Here is a 14,113-nt window from a genome sequence, read left to right as displayed (position 1 = left end):
TAAGCGGCATTGGGGGGGGGGTTGCCCCACCTCTTTTTCCTTTGGTCCTGCCCCCTTTGCCTTCACTCCCACGCGCCACTGGAAAGAGGCTCTAAAAGCTTCTCCAAAATCGATTTTGGCCCCCGGGTGAAAAGAGGTTTCCCACTCCTGTGGTAGAGAGAAAAAGCAGATAAAAAAGGTCCCGTGTTATTTGTACGGCAATTTTAATAGCTGTTTTAAAGATCACAGAGTGGTATAGATCTTGAGCTTTTAATTTAATAATACAAATAGAAAGTAGGTGCAGGGGTCTGTACTAGTGAAAGCACCACAATGCATTTATGGCTTTCCTTTGTGTGAGAGGTCCGTTTTAGCAAAATGCGCTAGAGGGAGCTCCAGTGTATGAGATCCTGGAATGTGCCAAACCTTTACCAAGGCTGTAATGCTGTCATGTGTTGCGAAGCTTGCTTCACACATTATGCCTTAGCAATCGCCTGTGTTTTACCCCCGGGGTATTTGTAGTCCTTTGCACTTATTTATACGAAAAGTAAATTCCATTAGGCAGCCTAACTACATCCCTATGATGCACATGGTTGAAAGTAAAAAGAACCTAGCGCCCCAAGACTCTTGCTTTTCCTGCACAAACTAAAATGGATACTCCTCTGGTAATATACTAAGTGAGGGGTTGCTACCGTGCACAGAGTTATAAGTGCACACCTTAAAATGGAATAAAAAGACCTGTAAATTGACCTACAAAAGAACTATTTTAATGTGTATTTCATGGGGAGAGCGTAAAAAAAAATAAATCCAATTCCCTGAATTGATTTCATTTTTGAAACTGAAATATGAACGTTGGTAAAGAACAGCTGCATCTCTCTTGATGAAATACGTCTAAATGTTGACCTACCAAAACAATTGGATGCAAGAGACTTGTTCTGCAGGGATAGGTTGTTCAACCGCCTATTTCTCATCGAAGCATATAGTGCAGAGAGACCATTTCAGTAGCTAGTTCTTGGAGCGCAGCTAGATGTAAAGGAGCAGGACTTGAGATATGTTCTGCAGATTCCCTATAAAGTCAGGAGCTGGAAGGAGCATTTGAAGCACCATATGAGAGGGAGAGCAAGGAGTGTGAACCCCTTTCTCACCTAAATCCAATTTTTAAAAATCCATTCTTGGGGTGGCAGGGTGCGGATCAACAGAAGGGCTGCTTCTGTAACTTGGCATCTTTACATCAGCAAGCCCCTCAATAGCTCTGTTACTCTGTTTGTCTTCTCTCTGTGGAGGAAAGAGCTTGGCGCTTCAACTATATTGCCAGCTGCCAGCAGAGATTGTCCCAAACACCTGTATTTGTAATCTGTTGCACCTTGATGTTGAATTTTGGAGGTCATAAGCCACTTTGGCAGATCTTTGTTGTAAAGGCTGTTGAGCCTCTTTCATCCTGAGGGCAGAATTCAATTTCGGAAAAGCTCTCAGGGGGCCACATTCCAGTGCTGGGCAGGGCAAAAGGGGTGGGGCCCAAAACACCAACATATTTTGGTTTAAAGCTCTTAGTGTCGGTAACTAAGCCTTAGGAGAGGCATGTCAACTTTTTAGAAGGGGGCAGGGCTGTCTGGGGAAACTGGGAGGGCCAGTTTTGGCTCACGAGCTTGAGATTCTGCACCCCTGCTGTAAAGCAAATCTTATATATATAATTCAAAGTCGAGAGTGAGTTGGTTATCCCTTTTTGACTGCCTTCTTGTTGACCGATCCTCATGAAACACACTTCATTGGAAAGCTCTTGACATACAGATTCCACAATCACTATAATTCAAAGTCGGGAGTTTATGTCCATTAAACTTTTTTCTAAAGAATCAGGCTATCTTCTGTTAACAATGTACTATAAAGATTTATTTTTAATATCAAAAAATGTCAAGTATAATTAAACAAACATGATTAATTGCAAATTCGAGCAAAATGAAATACGAACACAAGAAAAGTCTCTGCACACCTTTATAAACACAGGTGGAGGCCAAAGTACAATGATATGCCAGTATCATACAGTCTGTAAATAAATCATGAAGGGATTAAGAGACACCTACAGTTAAAAGTAACCTAGTCAAAGTTTAGTTTACACCAAGAACATTGTATTTAAGGAAGTTTTGTAAAGATAAAAAATGTAAACCTTTGAATGTTTCAATAAACGCAGCTAGCTAAGTTCAGCCTTTCATTAGATTTGATTTTTTGCCATGAACTGTGTTCACAAAGAACCAACTGCTTGTTATAAATATAATAAATTGGAGGGATAATATTTCTGTCTTGGAGCCCCTTTCTGCACACAGATCTGCTGCCTTTACATCTAGCTCAGCCTTTAGTGAGCAGACATGTATACCACAAGTAACTCCAACCAGTAAATGGTAGCCTTGATGTTCTCACACATTCCTAACCTGGAAACAAAATCAAGGAGAAATCTTGTCTATGTATCCACAGAAAAGGGCACCCACTCCACCTTGGTTTGAAAAGAATATTTTGTTGGCCGCCTTTTAAAAAGTGGACAACTTGTGGGGATGGGGGGAGGAGAGGAGAGGAGCAAGGGTTAAAGCACGTCCAAGATGTTTAAGGCTTAAATGGAAATCTTCCCAATTGCTATTAAAATGACTTATTTGATTTGTACCCCACCATTCTGCCAGGAAAAAACAGCACTTAAGGCGGCTTCTCAAATCCAAGATCAAATACTGAATTATAGAACTAGATCTTAATAGTTATGCAAAGCTCTAAGAAATAGCAGTAGAACCCATCACTGACGCCTGCCCTGGGACTACCTTTTTAGATGCTCCAATAACTGCTAGGAGATTTGGGATTGCCTTTTAAGTTTCCTACAGTCTCCTGGATTGTAGCATCATTTAAATTTCCCACAATGCCCTAGAATGAGCTCCATTGGGGGTGCTCTGGAGCACTGTAGGAAATGTTTAAATGATGCTCCAAGCTGCACAGCACTGATGGGAGTGCCATTCTGGTACTTGTCATGGCCACCCTTCATGGGGTATTGCCATAGGTAGTGCGGTGGTGGCGAGAAGGGCACCAGTGTCAAAGGTTCCCTCAAACTTGGCCCCAGTAGATCTGAACAATGGACTTCATCCTCTTCATGTGTGTGCATGTGCTCACATGTTCCCCTGGGGATTCATAAAAGTACAACCGGTGATTTGATATCCTGATCATCTGCTCCCATCGGTAGTACATGCCCTGGTCTCCTCTTGTCTAGACTACTGTAATGCGCTCTACGTGGGGTTACCCTTGAAGACGGTTCGGAAGCTGCAGCTGGTGCAGAACACGGTGGCTCGCCTGATTAAAGGCAGCTGCCGGCGTGATCACATCACTCCGGAGCTGAAGGAGCTTCACTGGCTACCAGTTGTTTTCCAGGGCAAATTCAAGGTATTGGTTTTGACCTTTAAAACCCTATATGGTTCCGCCCCATCTCAAAGAGCGCCTCCAGCAACACCAGACAGGCCGCTCAACAAGATCAGCCTTGGATGGCCTTCTCTCTGTCCCATCAGCCAGGACAGCTAGGCGGGTGAGGACGAGGGAGAGGGCCTTCTCTGTGGTGGCCCCCACTCTGTGGAACTCCCTCCCTAGGGAACTCTGCCATGCCCCCTCTTTAATGAGCTTCCACCACTCATTGAAAACTTGGTTGTTCAGGCAGGCATTTGGGGTGGGTTAGGGTATTTTTAAATGATGTTTTAATGTGTAATTTCACTGTTTTACATTGTACTGTTGTACATCACCCAGAGTGGCTGGGTGACCGGCCAGATGGGCGATTCAGAAATTTAATAAATAAAAAAATAAAATAAAAAATAAACACTGGGAAAACTGCAGGCACCATTGACCCATTTACCACGTGAAGGCTATGCATGATGTCAGGGCTCTAATTATGAAGGCAAATTAATGAAAGGAGGGCTATTAATGAAATCAACAAGACTTGCATCCCCCGACTCCAATTTCGGCCAAATCATGGCCATCTAAAGCTTTCTAAAACAATAACAAAGGGGAGACTGTCAGAAGAGGGGGTGGCAGATGATGTCACCATCCCTGCTAATCAAAACCTCCCAGTGCCAACTGTTTTAGATTGCTTTATCTTTTTTTTTCTTAAGCTGTAAAACTGCTGTGTCTGCGAACCAACTTGGGAATATGTTGGTGTTTTTTGTTGTGAAGTGGCAGCATATAAATAAATAATTAGGACAGGGTTTCTTTGTTAATATGTGGTTGATTTCAAAGACAAACGGTGCTTGGCACCAGAGTCACTGCTGAAAGTAGGGATTGGGTGTTTCAGACCATTAGATGGTAGCTTTTTATTTTTGCTTTGGAAAACCCCTTTGGCCAAGATCCAGAGAGATCTACATCCTGTTGGCATTTTTTTTTCTTTTCTGTTTTGGACAGCAAACTCCCATGCCACGTTACAAACAGCTGCTGAAATTTTCCTAGAGGAGAAAGACTTTGGGAGAAACTGTACAGACGCAACTGAAGATCATTTTGAATGTGTGGAACTAGACAGTAATGGTCTGGATCCATATGATACATCCTGACAAGACGGAGGCCCTGTGGGTAGGCCATTCTCATGACTGGGAAATTTTGCATGCAGCCTGTTCAAGATGCAGTCACGGTCCCCTTGATAGATCAGATGTGCAGCTTCGGGGGGGTACTCCTGGATCCAGTTTTGTCACTGGAGGTGGACTCATCGGTTCAGAGTGCTTTTTACCAGCTTTGGGTAGTTCAGCAACTATGGACATTCCTGGATAGGGATAATCTTGCCATGGCAGACTGTGATCTGGTAACCTCCCAAATGGACTACTGTAATGCATTGTGTGTGGGGCTGCCCTTGAAGACAACCTGGAAGCTTCAGCAAGTGCAGAATGCAGCTGCTAGAATATTAATAGGTGAGGCCAGATGGGATCATATCACACTGATTCTAAGGGAGCTTTAATGGTTGCCTATTTGCTTCTGGGCTTCGGACCCAAACACCTGAAGGAACACCTCTCCCTAAACCAGTCTGCCCATGTCTTAAGAATTGCAGGGGAGGCTCTTCTCAAAGTACCTGCTACACATTATGTGACAATTAGGGCAAACACTCTTCCTTTTGAATGTGTGCCCAGTTTTTGGATCACCCTCCACGCTGAGATGTGACTGGCGCCAACCTTGCAATCATTTCATCACCAGGTCAAAAAAATTTTGTTTGCCCAGGCATTGGTCAATGACCCTACTGTGTTTTTACTGCCTTTTAATTACGTTTCATGATTGTATTTTATTGTTTTTATTGCAGTTTGTGTTTGTATGAACGTCTTTGGTTATATTTATTATTCAGCATCCTGATACCTTTTGATGAAGGGTAGTTTATAAATATAATAAAGAAACAGTAGAGAAATAAATACATCGTTCTTTGGATCCTGCATATAGATTGTAAATAACAATTGCTGATTAGTCTCCTTAGAAACATAAATGATCAAAATAGTCTTCTTCTTTTCTTTTTTTTGCATCCTTTTCCAGGCGGTGTTAACTATTAACATATTTGCTTTTCTCCTCCTCAGAGCTCTACACACTGTTCAGTTGGGATATGTGGATGTCTTGGATTATCTTGTTAGAAACCAGAAGCTTGATCTTGGTGTTGCTGATGAAAAGAACAGAAATCTTTTATTTTTAGCCACTATATATGATCAGTCTAAGATTTTGGACTATTTCCTTGAAATGGTCAGTTGGGTAGAAGATTTCACTGCATTGATTCTTTTAGATTTCTGAAAATATTATTATAAACTAGAATATATGAAAGATGTTAAGGCTGAAATCCTATGCACATTTAATTGGGAGTATGCTCCATGGAACACGATGAAACTTAGACATGCACAAGATTACACTATAAATTTATTTGGTTATTAGGTGTAAATTGGATTGTGAACATCACTTTCAAACCTTTAGAATTATTTTTTAATTGTTATACTTATATCCCAACCTTTCTTCAAGTAGTCCAGGGCCCAATTACATGGCACTGCTTTGACCCCCCACCCCGTCTCAACTGCGCAACAATGCAGCTTCGAATCACCATGCCCTGCGATACACTGTCAATGTACTATGTGCTTGCCTAAGAGACTCGCTGTGCCCTCTTTTTTTGCCATTATACTGAAATGTGCAGCTGTGCAGTCCCATGAGTGTAGGGGTGCAACACCTCAGTGGCTGTTTTATATTTGAGGGGCTCTTCTGTGTCTCTCGGACCCTGTTTTAGGTAAAAATTGAGTGTTTTGTGCTCCTTCATTTCTGCACCATCAGTTTGTCAGTTCCCCAGCCTGAGACTCTCGCGATGGTTTGCACTCACAAACGTGCCTAGCCATCACTCCGAAATGGTGCCCGGAGTGATGTGGTTCCTCCCCCAAGACCCTCCCCAGCCCTTGGGTACTGAGTCCAAAAGCAACTGTTGCAAAGATATGAAGCTGCAAAAATGTGCAAAAGTGTGATTAAATAAATGAAAACGCCCCTCTGTGCCTCTGTAACTGCGCAGCTGCGAAGGGATGGAGGAGCAAAGGGGCATCACAGAGTGACGCAGGCACTACGCACGCCTACAACACTCCCACTGTAAGATGAGAAGTCAGTTCAGGGAAGGAACAGACGGCCCGCAACCACGCAGGAACCCACAGCAAACCCAAAAAACTGTATTAAAACGACCCCTTGGAACTCCGCTTTTTCTGGGCAAAAATCACGGATGGCTGTGAAGTTGCGACTGTGTCATCTATCATGAGGGATCTCAACTCACACCCGCCCCGGAGTAAAAGCCCAGTGTAGATGGGGCCCAGGACAGTGTATGTGGGTTTCCTCACATTTTATCCTCACAACAACCTTGTGGAGTCAGTTCAGCTAAAAGATAACAAATGGGAAAGATTACATAGCAAGCCTTAGAGTTAAGCAAAAGGTTTGGACCCAAGTTCCCTAAAGCCTGGCCCTCTATCCACTTCATTAGATTAGCTCACAATCAGATTTTTGTCTATTAAAGCTTTGCACGACACGACAACCCATTGTGACTTAATTTACCTGGGGGCTGCCGTGTTTTGCTTTAGGGTTGTTTTAGGGTGATTTGAGGCTTGTTTAACCCTCAAAACAACCCCTGCTGCTTGGGTTTGCACGACATGCCAAGCCACATCAAGCCTGGTGCCCCGCGGGTGGCCACCACAACGCAACAGCCCCCCACGGGTAAATTAAGCCACGATGGGTTGTTGTGATGTACAAACCGCCTCTTTGCCTAATTGCAATTTGCTCCAAATTGCTCACCATCTTTCAGAGTTGATGTATGGCCATCTTTTAATTTAGTGGAATTAGTTAAAAGACCATCTAGGCACTGGAGCAGTCTGGATACGTGAGTGGTACCAGATGTTTTGGTGTGCGTGTGCAACTTTCAGCCAGTGTATGTGTGGAATTAGCATATAAGCCACCTCTGAAATCTGAACATCCAAGAGTCTTGTGTCACTTAAAGATGAACAAATGCATGAAGTGTTATCCTCAACTGATATTCATACATAAAAAAATATTGTAAACAGTGGGAATGCAAGTAGGTGCCTTCTGTGACAATTATATTGTGAAGCTGAAATGTATACAAAATAAACCATCCACAACAGCAACGATAGGTAAAAACACTATCTTCCTAGCTTTGCTATTTTAATTAACGTAGGATGCAATACTGTGCATGTTTTAGACAGAAAAAGACCGTCAACTCCCAGTATGGCTGGTTGGGGGGTGTCTGAAGTTGTAGGACATTTTTCTGTCTGAACATGCATAGGATTGTGCCCTTAATTAATTGCTATCTTAATTAACTTTCTTAAGTAGGAGAAGAAACCGCTGCTTTGCTTCAGGCCTAATTGAGTAGAATCCAACTTACTGGTAAGTTATAGTTCAGCAAAGGAGTTTCCTTTTGAAGATCCTTTGTTGAAGCATGAATCTACCTGTACGCTACGATCTTCATCTGAGGCCCTCTTCCGAGTTCCTCCTCCAAGGGAGGTTCAGAGGATGGCAACAAGGGAGAGTGCCTTCTTGGTGGTAGCCTCCCAACTGTGGAATGCTCTCACCAGTGAGGTCTGCCTGGCACCAACATTGCCATCTGTTTGGCGCCAGATCAAGAGTTTCCTCTACTCCCAGGCATTTGACAGCATATGATAGGGCTTTTTAATGGGGCCTGAGATGTTTAATGCTGATGGTTTAAAATTGTTTTTATATTTTTGTTAATGGTTTTATTATGGTATTTTTATGGTTTCAATACTTGTAAACCTCCCAGAGAGCTTTGGCTATTGGGTGGTAATGAAATGTAATAAAGGAAATGAATATAGGATAGCATACATAGTGCTGCCTTTTTGATACTATTCTAGCTTGACCTTAATATAAATCTGCTTTGGTGGATGAACAGTATTTCCTGCTGATTTCTTTTTCTCTCTTTTTTTCCCCCAGACACTTCCAGTACCTGATGTAAACCAAGTAGCAGAAAATGGAAACACACCACTTCACGCTGCAGTAAACACTGGGAAGATGCATCTTGTGTCTTTGCTCTTGCATTACCCTGGAATTAATGTGAATGTCCCAAATCCACAGTGTGATGGCGCAACCGCTCTACATCTCGCTATTGCTTATGGTAACATTTTGGTCCTTTTTGTCTGGGAGAAGTTTTGATTTTGCAATAGTTCCATATATAGTACTGGGGAGTGGACACTTTCTGTCGTTGTCTCCACCGAGACTTCATAAACCACCATGGCTTTTGAAAGGGATCTTAGTATATATTATTACAAATTCATTCTCATTTACCCTGAGTCACCTTGAAGGCCTGCTGTCAGGTAGAAAGGTGAGCTAGAAATATTTTAAATAAATAAAGGCACAATCCTACGCATGTTTAGACAGAAAACAGACATCCTATAACTCCCGGCATGGCTGGCTGAGGAATGCTGAGATGTGTAGGACTGATTTCTGTCTAAACATGTATAGGATTGGATCCTAAATATTAAGCAGTAGTTTTTCAGTAAGAAAGGAGCATATAGGCGCTTTGCCACTCTTTGTTAGGGTCGGATATAAAAAGTCAGTGATGATCTGTGATCGGATAAAAGCAGCCCAATGTTCATGAGTGTGTGATTTTGACTGGGGCCATGGTGCTGGAATACTGGAATGTAACCTTTCTTTGCCACGGGTGCAGAACCTCAGGCCTGCAAGCCAGACCTCTGGAAGACTACATCCACTTCCTCAGGCCCAACTCCCTTTGGCCGAACCATCAATCATTTGATGACTTTCTGGCTGTTGTGGAGCCCCCCCCCCCCATTTAAAAAGGTTTAAATGGCTCTCCTAAGGTTTAGTTATTGACAGTAAGAGCTTTAAGCTAAAATATGCTGGTGTTCTGGGGCACTTCTGTTTTTTTTGGCACTGCCCATTTTGCCCCACTTACCACTGGAATGTGGCCCCCGAGAGCTTCTCTGAAATGGAATTTGGCCCTCAGGCTGAAAAAGGTTCTTCAGCACTGCTTTATGCCATTTTCCTGATAAGAATTATGCTCCTATTTCATCTGAAGGAAAACATATGCGTACTGTAACCTGTAAGTTTTTCCCCAATGGGGTAAATAGCCAGTTTTGGGGTGGGGATGGAGATGGCAGTTTTCCTTTGGAAAACCGAGGAAGGAGACAGGGATAAATTATAGTGCTAAATATACTCTTTAGAGTAGGTACATAGCTATGTTGGGATCTCCACTGTAGTGAAACCATTTCAAAGGGTTTCATGTGTATCTGCTCTCAGCGTTGGGTTCCTTTATCATTCAGCTGTGAGGAGAAGGCAAAGTCAAGCGTGTTGGTAGTTAAACAAATACCAAATACTTGTAGGCTTACCTGTTTGACATGTAGAGTGGTTATGTATGCTGTATTCTCTATCATAGCTACCTCCCAGTTTTTGAAAATCCAGACTATCTAGTCTTTCCCTTGCACTGATCTTCAAATCCTACTGTTTAACCTGTAATGAAATGTAAAGACAATAAAGCCAGAATAGATTTTTAAGAGTTGTATGTACATTTAGGTACATTTAGTTGTACCTGAATTATTGATAAAATGCAATAAACTATTGCCTTGTTTTAAGTCTGTATGGAACATTTAAAATATTCTGTTCAGTAAATTCTAATCTACACATTTGTTGCTAAACTAGTTAGGAGGTTATTAAGACATTTTGCTAAACCTGAGTAGCTCAATAGATAAAATCTAAAACTTTGGAAAATCTGAATGAAGGACCTAAGACCTGAGCTACGTAGCAGTGTTCATGATGAAATGTAGATGAAGAGCAACATTGCCTAATTGTTTGTTTTCACAAAACTATAAAAGTTGATTTTTATAGGTAGGGACGGCTTAGTTGCAGAGCATATGCTTTAGAAGCAGAAGATGCTATGTTTGGTCGAATTAAAGATGCTAGGTTAATATCCAGTTTTAAAAAACAAAACCAAACCAAGGTGATTAGATTAAGACCTCAACCTGAGACACTAGAGCAGTGGTGGGCAGAAGATTTATTGGTAGATCTCTGGTTTATTTGTGGTATATTGGCAAGCGTGTTTCACTTCCAACGATTTAACAATAGCAAGAGACATTTCAAGGGGAAAAAGCAGGTGATTATCTCTGAGCCTCAATGTTCCTCACTGGCAAAATGTGAGTATACATTGGTTGACTTTGTTCAGGTCTCTGCTGGCTGATTTTAGAGGTTTATGATGTAATGTATGATCTATAGCAACTCAGATGTCGTTGTATTTGTATATGCAGTTTATTCACATGGATGTCTCATGGGATGCCGTAGGTAACTGGCTCTGTCCAAAGTAGATCCCGCCACCCTGACTTCTGCCCACCTCTGCTCAAAAGAGCCAGCGGCGGTTAGACAGTCCTGGGCTAGATGGACAAGTGGTCTGACCCAGTATGAGGCAGCTTCATACGTCTGTAAAAAAGATATTCTATACCCAAACAAATCTTTACTTCTTTTTTAACTTATTCAGGGCATCTAGGAATTTGCTATTTATTGCTGAATGCCTCCGCTGATGTAGAAAATCCCATGGGAGGGCTGACGCCTTTGCAACTTGCCGAAATGTTTGGGAATGAAACTATAACTGGCCTTATAAAAATGCATGTAAAGAAATTTAAGCTTGAAAATAAAATGTTTTCCTGATCCAGCTTGTTGAAGAAGATTCCCTAGAGATTTGAAATGCACCTACTCTGATTTTTGTATTAAAGCATTTCCTGCCTAAATTTGGGATGTTCTGGTGCTTTCTTCAATAGAAACGTGGTATTATTTTCCAGTGGCATTCCTTGACATATAAATGGGCATCCATCCATCCATCCATCCATCCATCCATCTATCTATCTATCTCTGAGGCTGCTTGCTGATTTTATTGTCTTCCTGGCTTTATGACCAGTGGCAGCACCAGAAAAAAAAATTCGGGGGGTGGGGGAACAGAAGGGGCAAAGTATATTTCTAGGTGGGCAAACTGTGTCTCATATGTTAAGATCTCTGAAAGAAAAATAATGATATATTTCACACTAAAACTTCCATACGAAACATATTTTTCTGAAAAATGGGGAAAAGGTTGCTTTGAGCCTACACCACAGAAGGGGAAATTAATTTTAATTTTGAAAACTATTAATTTGTGGTTAGGCTTTCTTTTCTTTTTACCACCCCATACATAAATATTAAATTAAGGCAGGCAGACAGGCAGTAAGCAACAGTAGCAAGCAGCAACTGGATTACTTTTTCGTTGCAGTTTCCTTAAACATATACAGGGTGCTGAGGTTTAACTATTCATACACATTTTTTTCAATGCAAAATTCAGTCGCAAAGGGAGAAGGCACAGACAGCCAAAGTTGGATTGCAGAGCATGTAATGTGTATATGTGTGCGTGCGTGCGTGTATGTATATATATATATATATATGTATATTTCAGAAATAGAACCAAGCACATTTGATCACAATTTGGGTGTTCTTAATTGAAAACACATTTTCTAGTCCTTAAGGTAGTAGAGGAAAAGGTTTTCCCTAAAACCTAAAAACCTGATATGGCTTGAGTGTGTACTCCAGTGAGTCACTAAAAACAGCTTTCAGTTAAAGTACATTGGCTTCCACCTCTTTTGATAGAGGCCTAATTATACAATTTCAAACAAATGGCAACTCTGTGTCATTCAGGGGACACACACCTCTATAACCATCTTCAACCCTCCCACCAAAAGAGTAGGGATGCTGGAGAAATTCGAGACGGGCTAAAATGAGCTCAGATTTCTAAGAATCCAACCTGCGGAATCCGCTGCAGTGTAACCCCCTCAGGCCACGTGGTGTCCATGGACTTTCTCGAATGATTTTTTTACTTTCCCGAAATTTGAGCATGTAAATCTGTAAGAAAATATTTAAGTTTCTGCTGAGGAAACGTTGAATGGAATGCGGGACAATATACTAAATGTTATGTACGAAGGTAAATTATGTAAATACTTACATAAATACTTTTGTAATTATGTATTTTCTGCATGACGAAAAAAAATTCGCATCCGCCTGTGAGCGGACAACGAAACAAAAGGCACCTGACAATCCGCGAAACACAGACGGAGTGGATTTTACACAGTCCATACATCCCTAAAAGAGAGGGCCATGAGCCCCTTCACAGCACCACCACCATCTTCTCAATAAATCCCTTGCAAGGAAAGCAGAGAAATCCCTTTGTGCTGGCTACAGTCAGTGATGAGGCAGAAGCAGTTTGCACATTCTCAGAGGCACTTCTTTTGTTCCCTACATCCCACCTTAGAGACCAAGGTCCAAGCTGCAGCCCAAATTGAGCCTTCCACAAGTGGAATCCCAACACACACAGCTACATCTAAACCCTACCTCAAAACAATGTCAACTAGAAAAATTTAAAAATTAATAATAATAATAGTAATAATAATATGAATGCCTTTATGCACAGCTGCTCCCTAACTCGAAAATGTTTAAAAATAAAGATGCTGTGGCAAGCAGCTTCAGCCCTGATGGGCCCTGACATACCCATGGCAGTCCAAGTGCTGACACATGATGTGTTTGCCGCAGCTCCCGTTACCTGCTGCTTTCTGGATGGTCATTTGTGTATGGGGGGGGGGCTGGTCTGTGGGAGGCTTGGATTTTGTCACCAAGGCCCAGCCCTAGCTGCATCACTGTTGATGGGCACTTAGCGAGTTTTGGAATAATTGAAAAACAGCACTTGTTTGCGGGAGGATAGCAGTGGTTGAACAGTGTCAGAATCAGCTCAGAAGATCAGAGCTTTCTTATGTGCTTCAATGAGGTGCAGTTAACATAGTGTGAGTAGCGTTTACAGGAAGAGAGAGGCTGCGAAGCCACAAGAAGTAGATAATGTTCCAATATTGTCACATGATTCTCCAGTTGTTAACCTCAGCAGATGGTGAGTCAGCCATTAAAAAATCATGCCATGGGCTTAAAAGCTGAGAGAGGTCGGGAAAGACTTTTTGAGCCTCTTACTATACTGTCACATTTTGAAACACCTCTTTGTAGTCGCAAAGTCTAGAAATCAGGATTGCAATATTTAGTTGAGGAATCAGTTCGCTTAGGACGCAATCCAAGGCTGCTAGACACTGGCTAGACGGCCATAGGATTGTTCGGTTTTGGGGAACTGACCTTGGAGCCCACGCTCCGAGGTCAATTCCCAGAAAGCCGCTTCCCTGCCCCACTTTCACCACCTTGTAAGCAGCGCGAATTGTCCCTGGGCTCCGCACTTGGAAGAGCAGCATGGAACGGGGCAAAGGGGGGCATTCCTGGGGTGTGGAGTGTGGAAGTGCCGGTACGACGCTTTCTATGTGTCGTCCAGTCTCCTCCTCCACCCCCCGCTCCGAAGTTCCACAGCTAGACAACTGAAATCGGCTGTCTAGCTGCGAATGCAGGGTGGCCGGAGCACAGAGGAGAAGATTCCCTCTGCGCTCTGCCCACCTTGCACTGGATAGGCAGTTGCCTCCGAGTTCAGAGGCAGCTGCCTATCCCCATAGGATTGTGCCCTTAGGGTGCAGTCCAACAGTCCTATGTTTATGGGGAGAAGTTATACAACTCCCAGCATTCCCCAGCCAGCCATGCTGGCTGGGGAATGCAAAGAGTTGTAGGACTTTTTTCT

At 42.5% G+C, this 14,113-nt stretch overlaps 1 protein-coding gene across 1 annotated transcript in view; it reads left to right on the top strand.

Annotated features, from left to right (window-relative positions):
- Nucleotides 1–11,222, top strand: part of FAM220A (family with sequence similarity 220 member A) — a 28,635-nt gene extending 17,413 nt beyond the window's left edge. Inside the window, exons 3-5 of the mRNA XM_084818449.1 lie at nt 5,532–5,691; nt 8,425–8,605; nt 10,976–11,222. Of these exons, the coding sequence (XP_084674575.1) occupies nt 5,532–5,691; nt 8,425–8,605; nt 10,976–11,145 (511 nt within the window). The 3' untranslated portion in view covers nt 11,146–11,222. The remainder of the gene's footprint in view (nt 1–5,531; nt 5,692–8,424; nt 8,606–10,975) is intronic.
- The last annotated feature ends 2,891 nt before the right edge of the window (nt 11,223–14,113 follow it).

This window comes from Heloderma suspectum, chromosome 12 (assembly GCF_057233095.1).
Source record: "Heloderma suspectum isolate Gila_16-S chromosome 12, 16-S_ref, whole genome shotgun sequence".
Classification (NCBI taxonomy): Eukaryota; Metazoa; Chordata; class Lepidosauria; order Squamata; family Helodermatidae; genus Heloderma; species Heloderma suspectum.
The sequence above is the reverse complement of the archived record's forward strand: the minus strand, read 5'-3'. Positions and strand labels throughout refer to the sequence as shown.